The sequence below is a fragment of the Malus domestica genome, chromosome 12, assembly GCF_042453785.1.
Source record: "Malus domestica chromosome 12, GDT2T_hap1".
NCBI lineage: Eukaryota > Viridiplantae > Streptophyta > Magnoliopsida > Rosales > Rosaceae > Malus > Malus domestica.
Window position 1 is genome coordinate 19,246,214 of NC_091672.1, and position 19,383 is coordinate 19,265,596.

General features: G+C 38.5%; 4 protein-coding genes across 6 annotated transcripts; 2 read left to right on the forward strand and 2 right to left on the reverse strand.

Annotated features, from left to right (window-relative positions):
• Window positions 1-1,395: 1,395 nt before the first annotated feature.
• On the reverse strand, window positions 1,396-6,447 carry LOC103402041 (putative disease resistance protein RGA1). 2 transcript variants are annotated; one of them, XM_070809572.1, is made up of 8 exons: window positions 6,295-6,447; window positions 3,253-5,896; window positions 2,941-3,046; window positions 2,738-2,836; window positions 2,512-2,634; window positions 2,271-2,387; window positions 2,086-2,173; window positions 1,396-1,838 (listed from the first exon to the last, which is right to left on the reverse strand). In XM_070809572.1, the coding sequence occupies exon 2, from the start codon at window positions 5,882-5,884 to the stop codon at window positions 3,317-3,319; it is 2,568 nt and encodes an 855-aa protein (XP_070665673.1). In that variant the 5' UTR covers window positions 5,885-5,896; window positions 6,295-6,447; the 3' UTR covers window positions 1,396-1,838; window positions 2,086-2,173; window positions 2,271-2,387; window positions 2,512-2,634; window positions 2,738-2,836; window positions 2,941-3,046; window positions 3,253-3,316. The 2 variants fall into 2 exon arrangements, with proteins under 2 accessions (XP_070665673.1, XP_028945356.2); XM_029089523.2 differs by lacking the exons at window positions 1,396-1,838; window positions 2,086-2,173 and having other exon boundaries at window positions 2,217-2,654.
• A 124-nt stretch (window positions 6,448-6,571) lies between these two features.
• LOC114819911 (uncharacterized) lies at window positions 6,572-11,741 on the forward strand. Of its 2 annotated transcripts, none has more exons than XR_011573934.1 (3): window positions 6,572-6,809; window positions 7,516-7,589; window positions 11,336-11,741. XR_011573934.1 is itself a non-coding variant. In XM_070809573.1 (3 exons), the coding sequence occupies exon 3, from the start codon at window positions 8,468-8,470 to the stop codon at window positions 10,337-10,339; it is 1,872 nt and encodes a 623-aa protein (XP_070665674.1). In that variant the 5' UTR covers window positions 6,572-6,809; window positions 7,516-7,589; window positions 8,107-8,467; the 3' UTR covers window positions 10,340-10,391. The 2 variants fall into 2 exon arrangements, 1 of the variants encoding a protein (XP_070665674.1); XM_070809573.1 differs by lacking the exon at window positions 11,336-11,741 and adding an exon at window positions 8,107-10,391.
• A 1,896-nt stretch (window positions 11,742-13,637) lies between these two features.
• Window positions 13,638-16,062, reverse strand: LOC114819908 (thioredoxin-like protein AAED1, chloroplastic). Its single transcript, XM_029089524.2, has 9 exons — window positions 15,713-16,062; window positions 15,483-15,624; window positions 15,334-15,379; window positions 14,999-15,058; window positions 14,824-14,860; window positions 14,640-14,719; window positions 14,471-14,562; window positions 14,325-14,385; window positions 13,638-13,818 (listed from the first exon to the last, which is right to left on the reverse strand). Exons 1-9 carry the CDS (start codon window positions 15,915-15,917, stop codon window positions 13,756-13,758), a joined length of 786 nt encoding a protein of 261 aa, XP_028945357.1. The 5' UTR covers window positions 15,918-16,062; the 3' UTR covers window positions 13,638-13,755.
• A 37-nt stretch (window positions 16,063-16,099) lies between these two features.
• On the forward strand, window positions 16,100-17,583 carry LOC114819909 (adenylate kinase 1, chloroplastic-like). The gene is made up of 3 exons (XM_029089525.2): window positions 16,100-16,506; window positions 16,711-16,983; window positions 17,126-17,583. Exons 1-3 carry the CDS (start codon window positions 16,183-16,185, stop codon window positions 17,267-17,269), a joined length of 741 nt encoding a protein of 246 aa, XP_028945358.1. The 5' UTR covers window positions 16,100-16,182; the 3' UTR covers window positions 17,270-17,583.
• The last annotated feature ends 1,800 nt before the right edge of the window (window positions 17,584-19,383 follow it).

Sequence of the window (19,383 nt, forward strand, 5' to 3'; positions counted from 1 at the left end):
AAAGCTAAAGCTAAAGTTAAAGTTTAAGGAAAAGCATTCCCCTTTTGCTTTAGTTAAAAGATAGCATTTGAAAAGGAAATAAATAAAGTTAAAGCTAAAGTTAAAGACAAAGTTAATAAATCAAGATAAAGTTAAAAGTTAAAGAAAAAGCATTTCCCTCTGTAATTTTTAATTAAAAGATGCTCTGTGATTTTTCCTCCTCAAAATATTCTTTTACAAGGAAAATCCGTTGTTCTGGTTTATCAAGGTTTAATTGCTTGGAGTAAGAAAATTGCTTAAGTTCTGACATCACTAAAGGCATAAAAAGAACCAAATCGAGCTATTTTCCTACTCGATGCACAACCGCTCGATTAAAAGTCAACACCTTTTGAGGCGTGATGATCCATTCATCTTGTTTTCTAGCTTTATCTAGTAGCGGCACACTCAAACAATCAATCCTTTGGTCCATTGTTTAGGCTAAGGTGAATTAATTAGGACTAAGCAACTCCCTAGATATAACGATTCATTTACTTTCTAGAAATTGTTATTGTACTCCAAAAATTTAATTATATATTCCAAATTTACTATGAATTCGTTTAGATATGCTTTTAAAACAATTGAAAATAATTTTGGTGAAAATATTTTTAGAAACAGAGCAAAAATTCTAGTAAATCTTGCACTCTCCCACCTCCTTAGTATAGATAATATCACTTATTCAAAAAAAAAAAAACACAAAAAAAAAAAGAAACGTTAAGTGATTCTGTAACTCAGTGATTAATAGCAGTTAAACGTGTCATTTGACGCCATTTTCCCTTTTTTATTTTTTTAAAAAAAGGACAACTAGTGGCAAGCCACGGTTATCCACCCATTCCGGGATTCGGAAGATTCAAAGGCATTTCAAACTCTCCCTGGCCACAATCAAACAAACTCACCAGCTTAGAGCCTCAAACCGAGACCTCTCTTTTTTCTTTTTTCTTTTTGTATTTTGGGAGCCAGAAGACGCCATTTCCCCATTAGTAAACATGCTATGCTATAAGTTGCTTGAGCGAATTCCCTTTTTTTGTATTTTGGGAGCCGGAAGACGCCATTTCCCCGTCAATAAACATGCTATGCTATCAGTTGCTTGAGCAAATTCGGTTCTTAAAATAACAGATTTGGTTTTTTTAATAAGTTAAAAGAAAACATTAAAAACCTATGCCCTAAAAAAAATGTCTTCAACTCCGAGAGCTACTTGTTATGTTTTTATTTTATATTTTTTGGTAAAAAGTTACATGTTCGTATACATTATCCTAGGTTCTCAAACCCTCCTTTTTTACATCTTCAAAAAGGATATCTCTTCAAACAAGCACAAGGGTGTTCATATGAATCCACATTTAGCTAGATAAACGAAGACTAAACAGAATTCAAAATCCATGCTGCTTTTAGGATGCCATTGATATCTGGATCATCTCCGGCTTCTTTGTCCATTTCAAATGATAAACAAAACACCATGTTACAAGTTAGCAATAGTCACGAGTAAGTTCCTGACTTCTATTGCGAAAGAAGAAATCTTTCATTCTCTACGACATATCAAGTCATTTGTGATTTGGAAAACTCTATGTACTTCCCTCTATTCTGTTTTCCTAATCAAAATGGATTCTCTTCAATTGGAACTAGTTACTCCTAGATGATGATCAATCGGAACATGGTTATTAATTCCCATTCAGACAGATGCCCAGGAGACTTACCTTTTGAATCTACAAGATATTACTTCCCCCCCCCCCCCCCCCCACAATCCCGCAACTATAATTTGAAAAAGACTTGGCTGCTGAACATTTCAGCAGCTGTTCAGCAGGATCCCTATAATTTCACCTTGCTGCCTGCCAAAGAAACAATGTCACAATTGTGGACATCTCAATATTATACATACATGATACTCATAGTAATAAGATGGTTAAACGAATGGGGTGTGATATCCACACACCTCATTTTACTTCTCACACACCCTTCTAATTTTCGGCCGTCAGATTGGATGAATTGAAAAAGATCAATGGACAAAAATTAACAAGGGGTGTGAAAAGTAATTTGAGATGTGTGCATAACACACCCCTAAACGAATATATATACCAGCCGCCTCTGGCCATAGTGTCCTGTTCGAAAGAAAGCTTCCAGTCTTGTCGATAACCCTCCATGTACAATTGCATTATCTGTAGACCTGCCTTGGATGTGGTGGAAGCAACTTATATGAGAAGTCCTACTTTCTCTATGCATTGTCACATTAATAAAAAGAACAGACAATGTTGCTTACATACTTTTGGAGTAAATGTGGTTTAGACCCAGAGAAACAAATCTTAATGCCTCATACGGTGACTGCCTCGGATTTGCTACTGAGCCTTAACCAACCAGCTTACTTCACAATCTGGTACAAGCTACATAAATCAAAATGATAAGAAATGTTCTTCAGTACTTTTTCCTTTGGAAGAAGACCTTAATTATTACATCTCACAGAAGGCAAACAATTTTTTACAGTTGCCCTGCTAGTCCACAGATGGCAGATTAAATTCAACGATTAAGATTACATGCTGATCCCCTAAAATATGAGCTTGTTTGGACCGACTGCACAACAGCTCCTCCAGTTGAGTGAAATCCATCCTGGAAAGCCACCTCCGAATTATGCTAAAAGAATAAAAATGCCCCTGCAGAAACGACATCATGAGTGAAGCTATAGTTAAACACGGAGAAGTTAGAGGGGAGGAGATACAGGAGGTGAAAAGATTACCCTGATGCCATGCAACTTCAAGCAATTGGGAAGTGCTCGTACGCTTATAATTAAAATGAACATAATTTTCCATAAACAGAACTTCAACTCCAACAGCACCTGTCTCGGGAAACAACAAACAACTTTGATCAATATCGGAGGGGGAAAATGATCATGTTTTGTTCATTTTGGAGATGCTTGAAAGTTTAAAATAGAAGTCGTACCTTTCAAAGAGTGGCTGACTTGAATAAGATTTACATCAACCATGCACACGAATTTGAAGTATTTGGGGACAAAGTCTTGTGTCTGGCTAGTATGGTTGATAGTCAACTAAAATGAGCAAAGAGAGCATATCTTAATTATCAGGTTATCATATGATTTAAAAATATGACAAGGCAGTAAATCGTAGAGGGGAAGTAAATTCTACGAAAAACAGAGTTGAGCACATCAGGTATAATGGAATTGAGTAAAAGAGACACGATATCGGATAATAAGTAGTAAACTAAACTGAAATGCAAGAGGAAAGAAAAAACTACCAGTGATCTTTGCGATATGTGAAATCTTGGGCCATTCTGGGCCGCTCTCCTTGTTGCATCTCTCTTATAGAAGGGGACAACCAAAAATGTGTATCTCATTTAATTTGGTGAGACGTTGCATAGCTTCAGCGACAGGTAGATACATCAGATTCTTGCAACTCTCTGTACGCAGGAACTTAAGAGATGCAAGGTTACCCAACCACTCAGGAAGAGCCTCCAAGCCGTCAAAGGAATATATAACCAAATGTGTTAAAGAAGTGAAGTGCTGAACTTGTTCAGGTAGAGACTTGAGCTTAGGCCAACCCCACAAGCTTAATCTTTCAAGTTGTGACATAACCTGAAAAGGAGGGAATGAATCGAGCTCCTTCCCGAACCCACCAATTTTCAATACATTCAAGTGAGCAAGGCTGCATTGCGAAGATGCTGCTAAATCACCAGGTAAACTTTTTAGTCCATCACACTCATATATAACCAACTCACGGAGGTGCGTGAGGCTTTCTAAACTTGGAGTAGTTTCTAGATTTGGGCAACTGCGTATTGTGAGATTCTCAAGAGAGGCAAACGGTTGTAGCCCATCTGGAAAATGCTTCAAACTGTTACAACAACTGATATGCAGTTCACGGAGGGATGTGCAGCCTTGCAAAGAACTTGGAATCGACTCTAGACTCCTGCAATACTTTATTGACAACTTCCGGAGAGATGGGAGGCCATGAATTTGAATCAAGGTGAGTTTATAGCAAGACGATATTGTCAGCTTTTGAAGAGAGGTACAATATTCCAACCCACTCGGTAGGCTTGATAATTCAGGACAATATCTAATATGCAATGCACAGAGAGATGGGAGGCCTTGTGTGATTGGAATTGTCGTTATTTTGGAGCAGTTTTGTATTTCCAATGTTTGAAGAGAGGTGCAGTAATCTAGCCCATCAGGTAGACTGGATAACTGAGGACAGTCAACAATAGACAATTCGCAGAGAGAAGTGAGACCGTGTATAACTGGAATGAACTCTAGACTATCGCAACGCTCTATAGCTATCTTCGTAAGAGATAGAAGAGTGTGAAGACCATCAGGCAAACATCTAAGATTATCACATGTAGAAATACGCAATGAATCAAGAGAGGCGCAACACCCAAATACATCCGTAGCAATACAAGTTAACTCCGGACAATCCTCTATCTCCAAACATGCAAGATTCTTGTTATTTTTCAACAACCCTTCTAGCAGAGAATCGAGTCCCCTTATTTTCTTTAATGTGAGACAAGTGAGAGTGCTGAGGTTGGTGCTTATATTTGCTATTGGCATGCCACTAACCGTGGAATTTATCTCTAACCGTTTAAGAGATGGAAAATGACTGGGGGCGCTTCTCAACTGATCACAATTCCTCAGAAATAGCTCCTCAAGGCAAGGAAACACCATTATGTTTTCTGCTGCTTCCATCCATTCAATTAGGTTCCTTGCATTATCTATATGTAATCCTTTCAATGCAGGAAATGAACTACTTGTTACCCACGATGGAAACTTATCACCCATAAAGTTGTATATTCCTAAAAGTTCCAACTTAGGGTGTGGTCGAAGGCCTTCTAGTACATCCTCATCGTTAACGCTGATTCTTGACCTGTCTGCCTTCCAGTCAAAGCCTAGTTTTCGGATGTTTTTCTTCCCCACTAAGTTTGCTTTCTTCGCTTCTTCTTCATCTCTCACATTCTCTAGATTATATATGCATAGGTCACCTTTCAGTAGCTTTAAGCCAGCCAGCTCCTCTATTCCACGACCTTTTTCCTTACCCACGATGAAAACAGATAGTGATTGGAGATTAGTCAAACGCCCAATCCCAAGTGGATATATCTTATCCTCATGATCAAAATAAACATGTCTCAAGTTGATCAAATTTTTCAGTTCTTTTGGAAACTCTTCGAGCTTGAGATCACGCATTTTTAACGTTTGTAGATGATAAAGCTTTCCAATAGACTCGGGGAGTCTGCTGATCCTTGTTCTAGAAACATCAAGATACCTCAAGTGTATCAACTTTCCAATTGAATATGGCAACTCACTGATATCAGCCCAATATAAATTTAGGACTCGTAAGCCTTTAAAGCTTGATAAGATGTTACCCCGAATTTCACCATTCACAAATATTGAGCGTAATTTTTGAGCACTTCCTTTTGGAATCCCCTGCAGTACTGAGGTAGAAACCTGCGCCATATGTCGAACTTCATTGCAGTCGCCTCTTTTTGGTTTTGATACAAGTATGGCAAGATCGTGCACAAGATCATGCATCTTGCAGTGGGTAATAGTGGTAGTAGTATAATTATCCATGGTAACATCTTCAAAGAAGGAGTTCTCCAAGAGAATATTAAAATATTCATTTCCCACATCCTCCATCTCTAGATTATTTTTGTTAGAAGGGTGAAGCAATCCTTGAGCCATCCAGAGTTGGATCAACTCATCCTTTTCAATTTCAAAATCTTTGGTGAACATTGAGCAATATGCAAAACATTGCTTCAAAAACGGTGATTTCAATTCATCAAAACTCAACTTCAAAACCGAAAAAATTCGTTTTTCCCCTTCTGGTATATCCCATGTTGTACTTTCTTGAATTGACTGCCAACCATCACTCCTACAACGCATCATATTTCCCAGAACCTAATGGTACATGAGTTGAATATTTACTCAATGACAATTGATTGGGTAAAACTAAGCAATAATAACAATGTACAACAATCATAAACATTTTCGATAAAAGAAAATAAAAATTTCATCAAAACAAGATCAAACCAACCACTATCAAGGAAAATGAAGACTATGACAAGAACAAAAGAAAATCAAATGGTATTCCGTTCAAACTCTTTTCTTTTTCTGAGAAAAGAAAAAAAATGGTATTCATGTTGGAGCCCTAAGAACTCATTATGCCAATCTTTTCATGTTTAAAAAGTTATAATGAGATGGAAATTTCAAAAAATTAGTGATGAGGTATGAGTTTATTAATGAACAACAAATAAGAATAAGAAAAAAAACCGTGTAACAAGTTCAAGTAAGCATACCTTTGCCACTAATGGAACACCGCAGGGGCGGATCTACTAAGGGACCAAGGTGGTCCCAGGACCACCCGAAGCTCGGAAAAATGGCTGTGAGGATCTTCAAGGACCACCCAAGTCTGGCAGTGATGGAGAAGAACAGCAGCCATGGCTGCTCTGGTCGCTGGGCATTTCAGAATGAGGAAGAAGAAAGCAAATTTTTTTTTTAAAATGACTTGGCCAAAACGACGTCGTTTTGAGCCAAGTCATTAAAAAAAATTTAAAACCTCACTGCTCACTCACGTGAGAACACTCAGGCTCAGCTCCTTCACACAACAATCGGAACTTCACTTTACCAAATCGTTCAACGCTCTTCGTTCTCGTTACCAAATCCTTCACACAACAAGGTCTGCTTGCTCTCATTCCTTACGGCGTCAGCATCGAACTCTCTTCTGCACTGCACTAGTTTCTGAATCTGAATCTGATTGCTTGCACTGCACAACAATCAGAACTTCACTCTCTTCTCGCTCTCGTTCCTTCAGGTTTGTACTCTACTACTCTGCTCTCTTTAACTCTGTCCATTAAATGATTTTGCCATCCACTATCTGAATCTACCGTGTCTGATAGTATTAGTAAGTTAGTAACCAAGATAATTTCACTCAGTCCATGATTTATTGCTGTCCGTTTATACGAAATAGTTTCACATAACTCAAACTTCATTCAAAACCTTTCTGCATCCCCTCCCAAAAAAGAAGAAATAAGCCTAGCATAAATTTTTCCAAGCAACTCATAAGTCAATCAACTGAAATTGAACCATGATTTGGTTCCAGAAACAAGTCGAAATTTTTTTGGGGCATGGAGTTTATGCATAAATAAGAACAGTTGTGGTGCATTATGCATCTTGCAATGATGAGTTGACGGGGAGAAGTGGGTTGTGAATAGGTAACTCCTTCACTCTCTCCCTTTCTTTGTGGTATCATGGATTTCTGTAACAGTAATGATGTTGCCTGTGTTGGATTATTTGTGTATGGATCTCCTAATTAGCATGCTGTTGAATCTAAGTGACTGCAATAATCGGGGTTGTCACGTGCTGCGTTCAGTACACATCTTCATTTTCTCTTTGAAATTATTAACTTATCCAGACAAGCGATTAGGGACAAGTACACATGATTATACTTCATTGCATCTCCTACTTGTTGATGTTTCGTAATGTAAGTGAAATATGTACTAAATTGTTTTGTTGTGCAGAGATGAGGGCAAGGTCAGGAAAGTGTTGAAGGTGGAGCCTCTCCCAGACGAATCTGGCCATTTCTTTAACCTGAGTAATCATCTTTTCCTTGAAATCTTGGTGGACATTTATCTTCACCTTATTATACCATAATATGTGATTTGATGCTGCAATTTCTTAATTTTCAGTCAACATTTTGAGTATAGTCAATCGTTCGTACATCAATGCTTTAGGCAAACTTTTCTCATTTATTCATCCGCCTATAGACTTTGCAGTTGTAAAGTTCATAACTAAACACCATTATGCTGCATGGTTAAGTAATGGATAAGCAATACATATGATGCATGTATGGTTGTGCTTTTATGGTGTTCTCTTTTTAAAGAAAAAAAAAATTGAAAAAGAAGCTTGCAGTTAGATGGAGAAACAGATGATACATGTATGGTTGTGCTTTTATGGTGTTCTCTTTTATAGTGTTCTTTATACATATTTCTAGCATTGCCTTTGTGTTTGCATTTTTGCTATATGCATCTCTAGCATTGCCATAGTGTTCATATAATATTTGTTTAGTTTCATCAATTGATATAGATTTTTTTATTAATTGATATGTGTAGAAATTAGAAGTATGGAACGATATTACAAGCGAAAATCATCATCGATTAGTTCGGACAATCATATTCCAAATAGTTCATCTCCAAACTTGGATAGTTCCATTCCTATTCCGAACAGTTCCCCTCCAATTCCATGTAGTTCTAATCCAATTGGGGGTAATTCCACTCCACAACAAAATGAGTTAAAAGTTGATTTGGATAATCTTGAGAGAGACCCCGGAAAGAGAATTCCAATGAAGGATTATCCTCCAGATATTCGAGATGAGGTCCGAAGAGCATATATATTAATGGAGCCTTTTAGAGCTAAAGATCATGATTTTCCATTCACTTTCACAATAAAGCTGTTGAAGCTGCTGGTAATCTAATGAATCAAAAGACACATATTGAAACAATTTTGGTCAAACAGTCAGAAGAAGCTCGTATGGCTTATCGCACTTGCTTGAATGCGTCAATTGATTGCACTAAGTTTTTGTTGCGACAAGGTCTTTCATTTCGTGGTCACGATGAAAGTGACACTTCAAACAATAGAGGTAATTATTTGGAGCTCTTGCAATTCCTTGCGGATCATGATGAGAAAATAAAGGCCGTTGTGTTAGATAAAGCTCCAGGAAATCTCAAGCTAATAGCTCATTCAATTCAAAAAGATCTTGTTCATTCATGTTCTATTGAAACCATTAAAACTATCATAAGTGATATGAAGAATGCTAGGTTCTTTTCTCTATTGGTTGATGAGGCACGTGATGTTTCTATAAAGGAGCAAATGGCGGTGGTTTTGCGTTATGTGGACAAAACTGGGAAAGTCATTGAAAGGTTTGTAGGAGTTCAACATGTTCCCGACACCACATCAAACACATTAAAGGAGTCTATTGATGCCTTCTTTCATTTCAATGAGTTGAGCTTCTCCAATTTACGAGGGCAAGGTTACGATGGTGCTAGTAATATGAAAGGTGAGTTCAATGGACTCAAGACAAAGATTTTGAATGATCAACCTTGTGCATTCTATGTTCATTGCTTTGCTCATCAACTCCAATTAGCTCTTGTTGCCGTAGCAAAGAATAATGTTGATGTTAACACATTCTTTCTATTGGCTAATAATGTGGTAAATAATATTGGAGCTTCATGTAAGCGTCGTGATGCACTTAGAGAGATGCAACAAAAAGAACTTATGAAAGCTCTTGAAAATGATTCTCTTATGACGGGACGAGGCTTAAATCAAGAAACTAGTCTCAAACGTGCCGGAGCTACAAGATGGAATTCACATTATGGTACTTTGATTAGTTTGATTACTATGTTCTCATCCGTGGTCAATGTGCTTGAAATGATTGTTGATGATAATATCAATGATAGTGTGGCCGAAGCAAATAGGTTATTGAAAGACATACATTCTTTTGAGTTTGTGTTTCTCTTATTTTTGATGAAATCTATATTGGGAATCACGAATGATTTATCACAAGCATTACAAATGGATGATCAAGAGATTGTGAATGCAATGGCTTTAGTCAACACATGTAAAGAACAACTATTCTACATGAGGAATGATGAGGGGTTTGACCTTTTGGTTGACAAAGTATTGTCATTTTGTGTTCAACATCATATTGAGGTTATTAACATGGATGAGACATATGTAGCTCATGGGAGGTCGCGTCGTAATACCCACAAAAAGACCAACCATCATCGTTACAAAGTGGAGCTCTTTTTTGTTGTCATTGATTCCCAACTTACAGAGTTAAATGATCGCTTCAATGAAACAAGTACCGAATTGCTCATTTGTTTGGCTAGTTTGAGTCCAAATAATTCTTTTGCAGCTTTTGACAAAGAAAAGCTACTTCGCCTTGCTCAATTGTACCCTCAAGATTTTACGAAGCAAGACCTATTGGCACTTGAAGATCAACTCGATATTTATATTCATTCTATGCGTTCAAGAAGTGACTTTTCTCAGTTGCAAAGCATTAGTGATCTTGCTAAGAAAATGGTGGAAAAAAGGTTGCATCGAGTATTTCAATATGTGTATTTACTTATTGAATTGGCTTTAGTTTTATCTGTTGCAACTGCTTCAGTGGAGAGAGCATTTTCTGCCATGAATATCATCAAGAGTCCACTCCGCAACAGAATGGGGGATCAATGGTTAAATGATAGCTTAGTTGTTTATATTGAGAAAGATGTTTTTTCTTGTATTGACAATGAAACTATCATGACACGTTTTCAAAGTATGAGATCCCGTCGTGGACAAATTTAGTATTTCTAGCTTGTTTTGCACAAAGATTATGAATGAAATTTGTAGTTTGCCATTTATTTGTTCAATGATATTTTCGTCTTGTTTTTTTTTTTTTTTTTGAACTTTTATATTGGGACCACCCTAAGTTAAAATCCTGGATCCGCCACTGGGAACACCTGCACATTTTTTAGCGATTTCCCTTCCAATTCTTTCTTGATCTTCGGTAATAGAAGCACTTCTATCTGCAAATGCTTTATCCTTCAATACGAGCCAACATTCTTCGTCTGATAGTTTTCCCAAATCATGCCTAGGAAGTGTTTGCACGACTGATGCAACATTGACACTGCGAGTAGTGACAACAATGATGCTTCCTTGAGTATCTCTAACGTTTAACAAACAACTCATCAAATTATCCCATTGCTGAGGATCCTCGTTCCAAACATCATCGAGAATCAGAAGATATCGCTTCCCTCTCAAATCTTCTTGGAGGTTTTCACAAATTGCTGCCTTATGCTGTATTGCAGCTTTTTCTGGTTTAAGATATTCCAAGATCCCTTTTAAAATCGACTTGACTTTGAAAGGGGTGGACACACATATCCATATTCTTTTATCGAAGTGTCTATCTATCTCATATTCATGATATATCGATTTAGCTAAGGTTGTCTTTCCCAAGCCCCCCAACCCCACGATGGCCATAACTGAAAGATAATTCTCTTTATTTTTGCTTGAGTTGATCAAGGTTGTAACTATCTCAGACACAACCTCCTCCCTTCCAACAATGTACTTTTCATCTCGATCAAAGCCGGAGACTGTTTCCCTGTCAAGCACTCCCATATCATCAGAGGTTGCATCAACGAATGTTGACCTAGCAACTAGTCCTATACTAGCTGCTTCGTTCTTCAGATTTGCCAACGATGCAATAATGTTCTTAATTTTATGTGCCATTTTGAGCCGAAATGCAACAGGATTGTTGTGTGAAAAGAAGTTGAGCACCTTTTTCTTCATATGGTTTTGCAGTTCTACCTTGTGCCGGAGAACTTCATATTCGTATTCATCTAAGACATTGTCAGCATCAAGAGCTATGTCCTCAAGATCCTTCGCCCACATTTCCACAGTCTCGCCCCGAACGTGCGATTGTTGTGCATCCCGTAGCATAGCTTGGATCTTGGATAGTGAGTCACGAAGCCTTGTGAGTTCTTTTTTGAAACCCCAGAGAAGACTGAATTCTTGTTCGGCAAGTAAAGCGACTCTCTTCAGTATCCCCTCAGCAGCAAAAGTAAGGAATTCTGCCATCCTTCCTTCTTGTTTACTGATACGAGGAAGACAATGAGTAACTACTAACTAGTAGAGAAACCAGTAAGAAGTTGACCAACAAAAGAGAAACCCAGAAGCAGATTGAAGGCTCGTTAGACCATGTGTGGTGAGTGATTTTTATACATTATTTTGATATTTTTATGTAGGTTGGAGTTGGACCATGTGGTCAATGCCATTTTCTTTTTTCTTTTGGAAAAGTGGTCCGTGAATTATTGTTGAGAGTGAATCATATTCATTGGAGGAATAAAAATTTGTTTACATTTATAAGTAATTTGATTATTTTTCATATAATTAATTAATTTAATGATGGAATCCAACTTTTTTCATGGTATTATAACAGGTTGTTTTACGTGTAAAGCACAATAACCACACTTGCCCCACATCACGTGATTTGTATGTGTCACACGTGAGGGAGCATGTTAAGAGAGAATCCCGCATCAGAAAAAAAAAAAAAAAAGGACATTGCATGTACTTCTAATTGATTGGACCACTCCTCATATTACCAATTGACTTTATGATGAAACGCAACTTTCTTTCTGGTAATATAGCAGGTTGTCTCACGTGTGAAGCACAATGGGCACGCGTGCTTCATGTCATTTGTATTGTCCACGTGTTAAGTTTAAAATTTCGCCACACGTGAGAGAACATGTTGAGAGTATGCCCACATCAGAGAAAAGTGCTTAACTCATATATAACTAATTCATTTTACGATGGAACCCCAATTTTCTTGCAATTTGATAGAAGTCTCTTGCATAGATTTTTCATTAGTAACACTTAATGTTAACACATATTTGACTGTTAGATGATCCAACGACTTAAATTGAGTGACCGAAGACTATTGAATCAAAACTTATATGGTGGATCGCACATAGGCTGCCGAGATAGTAAATTACAAACATGCATAGAGAACTAGTCTAAGTTTGAAACTTTCGAATAATTGCAGATAGATTTTCTCTGGCAATATTTGTCATTGCTTTCATGTCCCATTGCTCAGGAGCCGTGTTTGTCTGTATATATTCTATTCAAAGCTTACCAAACTTTCTCGAACCATTTTATAAAGAAAACATCCAGGAAGCTTCCCTCTAATGTGTGATTTGTTAATTTATAGTAAATAACTACCTCGAAATGAAAAACATCAACACATATTATAACACGTATACAAGTATAGCATTTGGCCGTGCTCCAGTGACATACAATAATTACACGAATATAAAAAACTGATAAATTTTAAATGATTGTGTACTTGACGCAGAAATAAGTTGGTATTACCTCAATATCTTATCACAACATGACATATTTTTCCAAAGTCAACATCAGAGAAGGTAATCTTCAGGGAAGATGCTTTGTAAGTTCAGATTTTGAATATGACGATCATATGACCAACGAGCAATATAATATGGTTGTAAACAAGCCAAGTCAAACTCAATATTATCGTGCTAAAGTTCGCCTAGTTGGGCATTATTTACTTCGTTTTTCATGACGTGTGGATCACAAATTGCATTTTTAACAGGTCACCCAAACTTGAACCCTTAATAAGCTTTGTTTATATGGTCAACCTAAACTTACAAAAATGTTACATAAAATTCTATTTAGGCATTGAATTCATCCACTTCGAATAAAAATAAAACCTATTTGTGTGAAAAATGCTACCGAGGACATATTCCTTCAAACCTTAGGACAGCCTTACTATCTACACCCACCACAAACCCTAACCTAAGCTCAGAACTAACATTTCTCTTCACACGTATCACTCATCTTTTTTCCCCCAACAAAAGAACAACATTCTTCAAGAAAATTAATCCTTCGATCAGGAGACCGGGTTCTTGCTTCCACGTTGCTCCGTTATTTGTTCAAGAAAATTAATCCTTCGATCAAGAAAATTAATTTGTGTTCCAGAAGAACAATTTCATCTTTCTAGAATTAGATCCTTACTTCATGGACTGATCGGTACAACATTACAATATTCGCTATAACACGATTTTCCTGCGTATGTTTGGACAAGAGGTTTGCAAGTATAACGGGATTTAGGCTAATTAGTTAGGAATGCACTGATTCGATGAGGAATTTGAAATGACTTGACATAGGATCCACAATCACTAGACAAAGGTAAAGATTACTAGAATTCACGAACCACAACATGCTTTGAGAATGTCTTTGATATCTGGATCATCCCCAGCTTCTTTATCCTACTCCAACCGGAAAAAGAAATAACAAATTAGGAAAAACGACCTGACAACTATAACTTTTATAAGAAAACATTTAAGAGCTCATTATCATTCTCTAATTGATTCTTAATTGTGAAATCCTTTTCATGTTACATAGTTCAGTGATCTCTAAACAATTGAGTTTGCAGTGTTTTTGCCTAAAGTGTGAATTATCAAGTGGGGGAGAAAAAAGGGTGTTTATTAACATGAAATTCCTAGCATGAGAATCTAGAAGTCCGAAAATGCCATGAGCAAGAGTTCCTGTCTTAATGGGAAAGGAAAGAGGAAATCTTTTAACGGATCTAATTGTAAATATTGGTTCATTTTTACTTTGAGGAACATTTGAAAATCCCCTCGTTTCTGTTCTCCTAATCACAGTGGAGTGTTTTATCAGCAAATACTGCCAGATTTCATGGTGAAGTTTCAATCTGAACCAATTACTATCACGTGATTAACTCCCATTCAGACAGAAGGACGGAAAGACTAACCTTGTGAATGTACAAAATGTTACTTTTACCAGGGCCTGCAACTATTATTCCACCTTGCTGCCTGCCAAATAAACAAGAACGTAACAAAAGGTGAATCCTCTCATGATATATATAACTTGTCGTAAGATATGGATACACGGATATACCAGCCGCCTCTGGCCACAGTGTCCTGTTCAAATGAAAGCTTCCAGTCTTGTCGATAACCTTCCATGTACAACTCTATTATCTTAAGACCTGCCTATAATGTGGTGGAAGCAAAATTAGATGAGAAGTTCCACTAGCTACCTTTATAAAAGAACATAAAATGTTTCTTACTTTGGGAGTGAACGTAGTTGTGACCCCAGAAACAAATCTTAACGCCTCATACGATGAGTGAGTGGGATCAGCGTAAACTTCTGAAATACAATAAAACAAAATAAAATTTTGTGACTGAGATGTCCTAAGGAGGAGAAAAAATGAACCCTTCAAGGTAGATAACACAAGCTCTCTTGAGATTTACCTCCCTTGAATTTTGTTTGCTCAGAAAATGCTTTTGCCTACACGAATTAGCCATCATGGCTATAAACGGTCATTTCACTTAACAAATCAAAACAAGGAATAGATAACGAAACCTCAGAAAAAAATTAACTCTCAACCGATGGCAGATGAATCAAATACAGTTTCTAAGGGCAAACCTGATCAGTGCTACCAGGTCCGATTAAAACAAGCGCCACACCAGATGCATCCATTATATCCTGTCAACATACGAAGAAATGTCAAAATTGTGTTGCGACCAAAGAGATTTCAATGCAAGTGCAGAAACAATCGTCTAATATTCAATTGACGAAAAACTAAGGAGCGCGAAAATCGCTACCCAAAGGTAATTACGCACATCCTCCTCCTCGCGGAGGCTTTCAGTGTATGCCTTGTGGAAATGGCAAAGTTCCCATTCAACAATTAAATTTAACACGTACTAATCTTTGATGGCAAGGAAGCTGCAAATTATATATAATGATCAATGAGTAAATACCTTCTTTGATGCAAGATAGTCAGCCCGCTTTCGGCAAAAGACACATCTGATAATTACACAACGCTTTAATTCTCAACAAATACAGATTAACGATTGCTAATCCAATCTCAGTACAGAAAGAAATAGTTCAATTGGTAATAGAAACTCACCCGAAATGGCGCGCAAACGCGACGACAGCTGTCCTGTCCTTCCACAAATCCGATATCGGAATCCCGTTCCCGTTCAAATCAAACACTTTCACCGTTTCCAATAAACTCGCCGCATCTTCACCGCTCAAAGAAGAGTCGATCCCTGCTCACGTCCGCACAGGATTATAATAGTTTTCTACTTTCTAGATTTTCTTGGAAACCAAACAGATTATTGGAAAAGGAACACTTGCCGGGGGAGCCAGAGACGGCGGATGCTACGACGGCGGATTGGCGCGGTGAGAACTTGACGAGTCCGTTGCAGCTGTTGACATTGAGGACGAAGCTGGACTTCAAATTCGAAGATTGCGCGGGGAATACACGTGGAGAACTGCGATTGGTGGTCCGATTAAGCTGGAGGGTGCTGGAGAAGAGCGTTGCACAGAGAGTAACCGCCATAGTTTCTCAGAGAAGAAGCAGTCGAGGGAAAGTGGCGACCTTTCGACCGTTGGTTTTATTTGTGGGAAATGAGAACACACGTGGCGATTCCTGAGCATTCCGTCCTACCAAGGGTGTAGGAACGGCAAATCGTTTGCCCTAACAAGTTGGTTAAAAAACGACATCAGTCGTTAGGGTTGAGCGGGCATAAAACCGAACGCTTTCCCAACAGCCAACTAACTTTCTCAGTCCCCTCCCATCACACTCTGCAAACTTCGCCATTTCAATGGCGGCCCTTACCCGCCTATCAAAATCCTCCTTCTCCTCCCTCTCCTCCCTCTCCCGCATAAGCCGGTCCCTGTACTCAGGCGTCGCGCCGGATACCTCCTCTCACGGCGCCTCGTCTTACAGCCCGCGCTTGGGGTCGACGCCCAATCTCGCGGTGAAGGACACCAAGGACCGTAGCGTGCAGTGGGTCTTCCTGGGCTCGCCGGGCGTCGGAAAAGGCACGTACGCCAGTCGGCTCTCGAATCTGCTCGGCGTTCCTCACATCGCCACCGGAGATCTCGTCCGCGAAGAGCTCGCTTCCTCCGGCCCTCTCTCCCAAGAGGTTTTTTGTTCTTCTGATTGCTTACTTTCTTCGTCAGATCTGCATTTTTTTTTTTGGGTTGTGATCCGATTTAAACGAATTTGATTGATCTGGATGAGCAATTGACTGATTGAAAGCAGATATCTTGGAATTGCTAATGTTACGTTGTATTGAATTGGTGGAAATGTGCTTGAGGATTGATTGTGTGTAACAATGTATGTGTAGGAAATATTGGAAGGGGTGACAGAGATTGATTTGGTGCTCAATCTGAAGCTCCGGGAAGATGTGCTGCTCGAGAAATGCCTTGGGAGGAGAACTTGTAGTCAGTGCGGAGGAAATTTTAATGTGGCGTCCATTAATGTCAAGGGCGCAAATGGACATCCTGCAATTAGCATGGCTCCACTTCTCCCCCCTGCACATTGTATGTCAAAGCTTGTTACTCGAGCGGACGATACTGAAGAAGTGATTAAACATCGGATTCACGTTTACAATGAGAAGGTATTGCTTTATTTTCCTGATGATTAGTCAGGGGCACATTTGAATAACATTTTAAAATGCTATGAGGGATGAAAATAGAACATTTCCTTTCAATGTTATCTTCACTTCATTTTGATGATTTTATTTTTAATGGTTCTCCCAGAGTCGGCCTGTAGAGGAGTTTTACCGCAGTCGAGGGAAATTGTTGGAGTTTGATTTGCCAGGAGGGATCCCGGAGTCTTGGCCCAAGTTGCTTGAAGCTCTTAATCTCGATGATTACAAGGAGAAGCAGTCTGCTGCTGCATAACTTATTATATTGCACCTTTAAAAGGTGAACACGCCATTCTCTTGATGCGTAAGGTGCTAGCTAGGGTTTTGGACAATTTCAATTCTTTGGACTGTTTTTCTCATGGAGAGAATTCAGTTATATTGCTTTGGGAGCGAGTCTTTCCATTATTATTGTTTAGTTGAGGGGATGATTTATTTACTAACAATTTTGGCAGCAATAAGCCCCGGTAAAGGAGGCTGAGCATACTGTATTCTTGTAACGTATAATAGATTAATGTAGGACATTGCGTCCTGTGGGGCTCAATAAATGGTTTTGATACCCCTCAAGTAAAACCTGTTCTTATGAGTTTTCCATTTGTTCTCTGGGACGTGATGATATTCTTCCTTATCGTTTATATTTTCTTCTTTGGGCAATGACACACTTTCTGTGCCATAGTTTAGTATCAGATGAATGAGTTATGCTAAGATATCTGATGTTATGATACATGCTCATTCTGATAGGGTCGTTGGCTGTTGTATATAGCTGCGTTCGACCTTTTTTTTCTTCAGATTTTTCTTGCACTGGCCGAGTTGATTGGCACTAGTACTGCCAATCATCAAGTTATCAGCTGCAGATATTGAATCGGCACAATACCAGCTCTTGACTGCATAAGTTGAAGCGGTTTCAAGATAGAATGTGCCGTACATTTTACGTAAAAAATCTTTTTACACTTCCCGTACAATTAGATCGTAGTTATAATCCTAGTGCTTAGACTTCATGGGGTTTTTATGCCTTATAAATGATTGTGTGTTTTTGAACTATTTAGTGGGTGATGTACTGTCTCTTTCAATCACAGCTAAAACTTTGATAATGACAATCAGATTGTAGAGAAGATTCATGTTCGATTCTTTGTTCTTTTTTTGGTTATGGCGGTGATAGCTACGTTGCATGCACGTTGTAGTTCTTGAACGTTTCGAATCTGCCCGTGAGTCCGTGACAAAGATTGTGCATGTCGATGGAGTCTCATCTTTAAACTATTTACGAGATTTGGGTATTAGATCGTCTTTGCTCCTCTCATTCCAAATGTTTTCCAGGCTCCCTCCCTCCCTCGTAATCCAATTTATTTTTCCTGGCTTTCTGGATATCATATAGAAGTCTTAATTTTTATGCCTACAGCTTAAAATCTGCAACCTTGGCAACCCCGGCGTCCATTCGGTGCCAAACGCCTAACTCGTTCATCAGATGGTTTCAGACTTTCAGTTTTTGTATCAGGGTTAACTGTGATTATGTTTTTCAGTCGTCTCAAGTATGTTGCTCATCATCTTAAATCCACGCCATAACTCACCAGTTCTGGTGTGCTTTATCCACCTCTACTCTGCCTCGCCGAAATCGCTGAGGTCGGTTTAGGGACGATGAAGACTGAGAAACGCCTCAACCTAATCATTCATATCCATGGTTTAGCACTAATAAGCATCTCCTGAAGAATATGAGCAAGCTCTCTCATGCAACAGCTTTCATTGCCTCCACGTAATCTTGCACCTCTTATTTCTCATCTTTTTTAGGGTTTTGGCCGCTTCAGTTCTCCAGTGTTGGATAAGGTTGGAAGGGTAGTAGGGCCCCAAAATCTACAAAAAGAAGATATGTGAGGTTTGTAAAAAATATATTTTATTAAAAGTAAGCACTACGGAATTGGAGCATGCTGCCTACCAAAGTGCACAAGTCAATGTGTGGCCTTTGTCATGACATTTTCATGAGGGGCCAAGATAACAAGATAATAATTATTAAAAATTTGAAAATGAGTGAGAATAATAGAATCGGAGTGTTGGGGGGTTTTTCGTGTTGAAGGGTTTTGATGAGCTTGTGTTACAAAGAGATGAGCTAAAACCCTCACGTTTTCCATTTCTAAGTTAGCGAGTGCTAGGCCCAAAGCATCTTAAAGAAAAAGCAAGTTGGAGGGAATGCTTTGTTGATCTTCCAACAACTCCTGGATGATTGGTCTGGTGTTATGTTGAATGCTTCCAGCACTGATGAGATGCTTACCTTAGTGCTGATGGAGTGTTTCCTTATGCACTAATGGAGTGTTTCCCTCAATGCTGACAGAGTGTTTCGCTGGGCGCTAACGTGTGTTTCCCTACGCGTTGATGATGAGGCTT